Genomic DNA, 7,506 nt, shown 5'->3' with positions numbered 1-7,506 from the left:
AAAACAATAATATATATATATTTAACCAAAAAACAAACTCAACCCACGTATATGTCAATAGACTTGTTACAATGTTGATACACATTTGATACACTTAAAATACAATAATGAACTATTGAAAATGACTAATTATTTAAGTATTTTAAGAAAATCATAAAATGATTATTTAAAAAAACACCTTTTCTCTAATTATTCCAAATACGACCAAATTGTCAAAATAAGTATACTAAATTGAGTGTTAGTGAACTTTAGGTTGAATCTCTCAAACCTATTGTATCTTTGTCCTTAAAAATGAAAAAAAAAAAAAAAAAGAAGCAAGATCTAAAAAGGAAAAAAACTACAAAAGGAATAAAAAAAATGTAGCAAATATAAAAATTACTAAAGTGAGTAATAACTCACATTGCTGTAAACAAAAAAAAAAATTACAAAAAAAGTATACATATCAAAGAAAAAAAAATAAACAACTAATATACTTTAATTGTGATATATTAGTTGGCTGGTATACCAAAAAAACTATGTACGGAGTAAACAAAAATTTAAATTTGAGAATTTTGCCATATCTACAATTTTTCATATGTTGAAGGCACACCCTTAATTATATTTTTTAGATTTGCCACCGATTACAAATTCCCATTATTATTTGTTGAAAATATCTATTGTCTCATAAAGCATCCAAAAATTTATATACCTTGTCCAGAAATATAGGCACTTGGGATGGCATTGGCAAGTCTTTTTCATAGTTAAGTTGAAAGCATAGAAATGCTGGGGAAATATGTACAGCCTCAAATATACATCTGATCTGATGCGACGGAATATTGTAACTCATCAACATTAAAGTATACATTCTCGATTGAATTAGAATGAAGCGAAAAATTCTAATGCACACCCAATTCCTATCCTGGATCAGCAAAGTATTCTCACCCCTATCCAATATATGATACGACAATAAAGTCAACTACCAGAATCAAATTTCTATCATAAAGTATGGTTTACCGGCTATAGGTATCGATGCCCAGAAGGCACGCAACTACTCCGAGTCTCCGATAACTACATTGGTGTCCCCAAGATTGTATATTGATTTTTAGCAGCTAGCAATTGTACATCTCTTCAGAGTCTCAGCTTCTAGTCAATCTTCTACTATCAATTGGTCGAATATCTGAATCCAGTATGGACAGTATCTGCGGCATCGACATGCCTCCAGACACAACGATTTCTGCAATTTAAATAATTAGATTTTCTTTTCTTAACTCTTAGAAAGCTATCAGTCACGTCCTCTTAAATAGAGAGAATTCGTAATGAACCCTCGTATTTCCTAAATTATTATTTTTTTGGGGGGGTTGAAGAAATGGGGGGCTTCTAGTTCATGTGTAATTTAGGAGAAACTGTCCAGGTGATTCTGAAGATAATGACATGAAAAGAAAAACTCACCGATTCCTTCCCGAACTGATAAATTTGGTCTAATAACATCCTGAGAGTTGACGAGGAAAACATCACCAATGTAAAGATGATTGGTGGGAACATATACACAACACAGCTCCTCCTCTCCAGAATAGCTCTGCATTTAGAGGGGAAAATGGATCAGAATATCAAGCCTTGCAGCACCCCTGCCTTACAACCAGTTGCAAAATGTGTGACATGGCTAAGTGCATAATGACGTTCACCAGACAATTAAAAGAAAACAGACCCCAGTATGTATCATTCTACTCTCTAGCATATATTGAAATATTATTTGAAAATGTTCAATTTTCTCCACGGCTCTAATTTCTTGGACTTATTTATCTTCTTGTTCATAATACTATTTGAATTGTTGTCTTTCTTCTATTGGATGCTCAAAAAAATTTTAAAAAGTTTTTTTTTCAGTACCTCACGCTTTAAAAACAATGGTCAAGGCTACCTACAAACTGCTAGCAGCCCATCCACATTCATACAATTTTCAAAACAATGAAAATTTGCAAATATAAATTTAACCAAAACTAAGAATCTAAGTTGTAAAATTAAAGACAGATTCACGAGAACCGTTAAAATAAATAAACTTTTATATCAATACAATGCTAAGAAGCATGTGAAAAAAACATCATACAAAGATATGATAACAAAACATCATTGTCAACAAAATTAGATATGAATACAGAAAATATTCAATATGACATATTTCTATACCTAACAATGTCAATGATTTTCATGTTAACATAAGCATGTGCGTCCATATGGGACAGTGGTATTATTGGTTGTAGTTGGTCCTTATGAATAAAAGTTTTTTCATTTCAAATTATAATATCTCCGTCTAAAATACAACTTATAAGAACAGATAACACAATATGAATCAATGCAAAGTAGAAAAATCAGTTACATATACGTAATGTTAGGATATAATGTAATAAATTACAACTTATAAGAAGAGATAACACGATATAGAACCAATGCAAAGTAGAAAAATCAGTTACATACGTGTAATGCTAGGATATAATGTAATAAGTGTTCATGAACGGGAAGGTTCCACAACCAGCAAAGTATAATCCAAACCAGTCGTGTCCATCAAGAAGTATCAAATGCGAAGATATTTGCAATTATATGCTTCACTAAAAAAAAAACCCAACATTGATCAAATTGCATCAATACCTTTTTATTGTAATATAAAACACAAACGATGCAATGAGGTTTACTAAATATCCAACAAATATTGGAGTGTCAACAAGTCTAGAAGGTGTACCCAAACTATCTCCTAGGCAGAATGTTACTCAAAAGAATTGAAGCAGAAAAAAACATACCTGGAGAGTGACAGTTGAAGTAATGAACCCAAATGCATATTCACCAATTCGAGGGTGCCTAATGATGGCAACTTCCTTGAAGGCATTGGTATTTTGATCTAATAGATAATGACATGATTATAGATGGTTCATACATAAACCTGACCATGTCAAAAATAAATATACTTGTGAAAGCTGTACCTGGTGAAATAGCAGAACTAATCTGCTTAGAAGCATTATAAATATGACGAACAAATGGCATGCGCTTGATGAACCACTCTCCAAGAGCCAGAACAGAAGCACCCAACCATGATGACATGAACACCCCAACAAGGAAGATGAATGTTACAGATGTTGCAAATCCAAGACCTATTCAAGAAACAAGAATAATTGTGAATAATTGTGAGAAATTTTGAAATTTACAATTTAATAGGATTGTTGTAATGAACATATGCTCATTAACTCATTCGGCAGGATAGGCATATGAATATTTTTTGTCAATAGACTTAATACTACCAGTCTACATACGAGAGAGCAAAAAGAAAACCAGACATTGATGGAGATAATAACAATAATCATTCGTGTACAGATATACTTGTAGGAAGTCGATCAAATAAATATCTAACAAATTCACATGGATTGAGTGGGTTTGGAAGAAGTGTTAACTGTTAAGTGGAAAATATTGCTTACCAAAGATATCGATTCCAAGTTTAGCATAGATCGGAGAAAAAAATCCATCCACGAAATGAATAAACCACCATGTTATATAGAAGGTTATTGCAATTGGAAATAGGATGACACTGCAAAACAGCCAGATGGTTAGATGTAAAGATACTAAAACATTATCATCACTTAGCACTTAGCACAATGAAAACAACTGTAATTGGAACCCTAGCACGTTGAAAACAATTTAATATTTTTTTCCAATTCCAAACTTATCACCATGCCAAGCATATTTTCCAAATAAAATAAAAAGTCTATTACATTATAAAAAGAGAGCAAATTTTAAGTGCAGTTTAAACAGCAGCCAGAAAGTGCAATTTTAGCAATGAATGCTACAATACATATGCAAGAAACGCTACTTATGTCAAGTGTAGTTTATATGCCCTTTTTTCTTAGCATAAAAAACATTGATTGCAATGAAATACAGAGAAGAAAATAAATAACAAACCATCCGGTCATGAACTTTTTTGAGGCCCAGCTCCTAAAGACTCTGTAAAATGTCTGCACAGAAGATAAAATAGATATTTGAATCCACCACTGGTGATAGAAAATAAACACAGATCGGTGATTTGAATAACAAGTAATTGACTATTCCAGTTTTATATGACAGAAAAGCCAACATAAGCTTCATGCATATAAAGAAAAGCTTTCAACATTAAAGCCAACATAAGCTTCATGCATATAAAGAAAAGCTTTCAACATTCTCCATCAACTAATTAAGTTGGGTGTTGTACATGTCCATAGCCATTCCAACTATATTGTTAATACATCTGTAGTTCATGGCAAGAATTCAGAATGCAAACTAGACATTCAAAAGATGATAGTTTTTACCATTAGTACTCAAGTAAATACTCCATCCCATCAGTAACTTTTCAAAATCCAAAATACATGTTAACTGATAAAATGCATGGGTTGAATCATACAAGAGCAACCACAAGGCATCAGAAATATAATATCTGATATACTACACGGAAAGAACCAAAGGATGCAAAAAATATAAAAGAAGAGGGCACTAATTGCATGAGTAGAGTCGGTGGAAGGACAGTTGATCAACATCTTCATCATTTTGATTTCAGTCGCCACTCTACCCAGAATAGCCGTTAGGAGATTTTCTTTGGAGCATGTAACGGGAGTAAATGCATTCAAGAGCTAGAAATGAATTAAGGAATTTAAATTCGGCCTTCCGAACTGTGTCTTTAGGGATGGCAGGGATGTGATAAAAATTAAAATATAGATTTTGAGAGAAGACTCCAGACTTGTGGAGGATACATCGAAAGATGCACATTTCAAAAGATTGAACAAAATTGAGATCAATTCCTCAACAGTTCCAACCATCTTCTTATCTCATAAAGTAAACTCCGTTTTCTATAGGAAGTCAATTGAGAGTCACAATTTCAGGAATATCGATTTGATCAATTAATATTTAAAACCCTACAGTGGAGATTCGAGAAGCACCTTGTTAATTCCAAATGCGCAAAACTTTTAACGTACAAAATATGGTAGAGTGAATAATTAAAGTAAATAAAGATCAACTCATGGTCCAACCATAACAGAGGCAATCCACCAGGCAACAGTAAGTACGAGAATAAAAGAGGAGTAAGACGACTGAAAACGATCGAAATGATTAGAAATAAGCCAAACCGAACCTAAAATAGACAGCAACACACAGATAATTCAATCAAACAAGCAGCAAGACCACCGAGTAGTTTCCAACAATCAAGAGGTGGAAAATGAAGCATAATAAATTGAAAAGAAGTGAAGAATACCTCACGGCCAGTCTGCTGCGAGGACGTTGAAGAGGACGAGGGCTTGCAAGAGGCATCGTCATTTGGCGAGCCGGCGACGGGAATTAGAAGCTCTAGATCTCGTTCTCTATCTCTGCTGGCGATCGTGATCAGCGCTTTGTCGTCGGCCATCACCGGCAGCCCGTATTGGAAAGGGCAGCCACCGCGTTGTGCAGCTTAAGAACCTTCGCCCCCAAGACCAAAGACCAAAGACCGGGAGCAAACGAAGGCTTTGAAGTCAGAGATTGAATGGTACTTACAGAAGACAAAACACTTCGAAATATCTCTCATCCGTCCAAATAATACTGCTTTCCTTTGACTATTATATTATATAATAAATTTATAACCATTTGAGCTTTGTGTTTTAAATTTTTAATTTTAAAAAGAATCAAATTAGTGATTGACGTTGAATTTAAAATATTACATTAAGTTTATAAACTTTTAGTTTTATTAATGTTGAGTGAAAGATTTTAGTTTTATCACGTCATTTACTAAATTAATTTCCAAATAATTGAAGTTGAGATGTGTCCAAATTGGAGTTGAAGACATAAATTTGTGAATTCCAATGATGCATATGTTTACCATTGGATTGAATAAACTTAATTTGGTCCAATTTGATATTAATATTTGGGCTAAAGTCCAATTAAGCCTAAAAATAGCTTTATTTGACTCAAATGTCAAATAAGACTCAAATAGGCTTAATTTGACTCAAATGTCAAATAATGCTCAAATCCAATTAGTTGAGCGCAACGGCCAGGTCCATGGACCAACCAAACCCAAGCTCATGAAGCCTACCTGAGAACTCTAAATAGAGGAGTTCGGCAATTCTACAATCCAAAGAGCCTAGAGGGAATTCTCTACAATTAAAAAACTTTTGACTCTTAAAGCTGACCACACTTGAAAACTAAATCCTTTGGAGATACAAGCATTCTTCCAAGACTCCAACTTCAAGAACATTCATACGATCCACATTTAATTGAGAGAAAATCAGATGATCAAGTACTAGAGATCGAACCACATTCGCATCAAATCTACATCAACACAAGTTTAATTCCATGAAATAGGTTTCTTCGGAAGCCTCACGCGAACAGAAGATCATCAAGTCCAAAATTTGATCGTCCAAGAAGATTATCAAGCCCAATGGTCGATCACCCAAGAAGATCAACAAGCCTAAGGCCGATCATCCAAGAAGGTCGTCAAGCCCAAAGGCCGATCAACCAAGAAAATCAACACGTCCAAAGACCGATCATCCAAGAAGATCTTCAAGCCCAAAGGTCGATCACCAAAGAAGATTAACAAGCCTAACAGTCGATCATCCAATAAGATCATCAAGCTCGAACGATGATCAACCAAGAAGATCAACAAGCCCAAAGGCCGATCATCCAAGAAGATCAACAAACTTAAATATTAAAGTTTATTTTGAAAGCAGCAAAGGATTATGTATTAGAGATCGTACTTGCTATACTGAAACTAATACAAATACAAAAATTCAAATTTCAAGAAATAAGTTTCGCCGCAAACCTCGTGCAAACAAATTGACACGTCCAGTGGGACATCTCTACCTCTCATCTCTCTCTCAACATTCAAGCAAATCAATGGCACTAATGAAAGTTGCGTCAGGAATTACTGCTGCAAGCAACATTTATGCATGACTTGTCATCTACAGTCGTTCAAAGGAGAACATGTAAGAGCAAGAACAAGGTTCTATCATCACAGAGAAAATCTGGGAATAGCTAATGGAATCTTCTAAAGACAGGATCATCATAAGAGAAAATCCCTTGTTTGACAACTCTGCTTGTAAAACCTGCACATCCCCCTTTTTAATCGTGTTGATTGTTTAAGTTAAGCAAAGTGTTTAGGTTAAAAATTTAAGTTAGATTGGATTTATGCGTTTTGAGTTAAAGGGTAAGTTTGAAAAAGGAAAGTGTTTAAGTATGAAACTTAGCTCTCGGTTACTTATTAACCTAGTCTTACAAAGAGAATTTCTAGCTAAGTGTTGGTCATGTTGGGGGGTGATTGAGCATCGAGTGAGCATAAGGCAGGCGTCGAGTAAATATTGCCGAGCGTCGAGTATAAGTGATCGAGGAAAGGTTGAGCATCGAGTATAAGTGATCGAGGAAGGGGTCGAGCGTCGAGTGTAAGCAAGGAAGGGTCGCACATCGAGTACAAGCGATCAAGTAAGGAGCGTGCATCAAGCGAGCTCCTAGCACCGAGTTTCTCATCGAGTGTCGAGTCCTTCCCATCGAATATTC

The 7,506-nt window shown here is 34.6% G+C and overlaps 1 protein-coding gene across 1 annotated transcript; it reads right to left on the bottom strand.

Annotated features, from left to right (window-relative positions):
- Positions 1-715: 715 nt before the first annotated feature.
- On the bottom strand, positions 716-5,554 carry LOC120072290 (protein LIKE COV 1-like). Its single transcript, XM_039024742.1, has 7 exons — positions 5,237-5,554; positions 3,919-3,971; positions 3,438-3,547; positions 2,949-3,116; positions 2,769-2,866; positions 1,429-1,555; positions 716-1,213 (listed from the first exon to the last, which is right to left on the bottom strand). Exons 1-7 carry the CDS (start codon positions 5,384-5,386, stop codon positions 1,116-1,118), a joined length of 804 nt encoding a protein of 267 aa, XP_038880670.1. The 5' UTR covers positions 5,387-5,554; the 3' UTR covers positions 716-1,115.
- Positions 5,555-7,506: the final 1,952 nt, after the last annotated feature.

Source organism: Benincasa hispida, chromosome 2 (assembly GCF_009727055.1).
Source record: "Benincasa hispida cultivar B227 chromosome 2, ASM972705v1, whole genome shotgun sequence".
NCBI classification, from domain to species: Eukaryota; Viridiplantae; Streptophyta; class Magnoliopsida; order Cucurbitales; family Cucurbitaceae; genus Benincasa; species Benincasa hispida.
This window is presented reverse-complemented; position numbering and strand designations above follow the sequence as displayed.

Bases quoted from the DNA above. Each gene is read 5' to 3' on its own strand.
- LOC120072290 (XM_039024742.1), bottom strand. From the start codon at position 5,386: ATGGCCGACGACAAAGCGCTGATCACGATCGCCAGCAGAGATAGAGAA. The intron at 3,548-3,918 runs GTTTGTTATTTA...GCTGTTTTGCAG, and splicing joins AAAAAGTTCATGACCGGATG to TGTCATCCTATTTCCAATTG. The intron at 1,214-1,428 runs GTGAGTTTTTCT...TTTAAATTGCAG, and splicing joins ATCAGTTCGGGAAGGAATCG to AAATCGTTGTGTCTGGAGGC.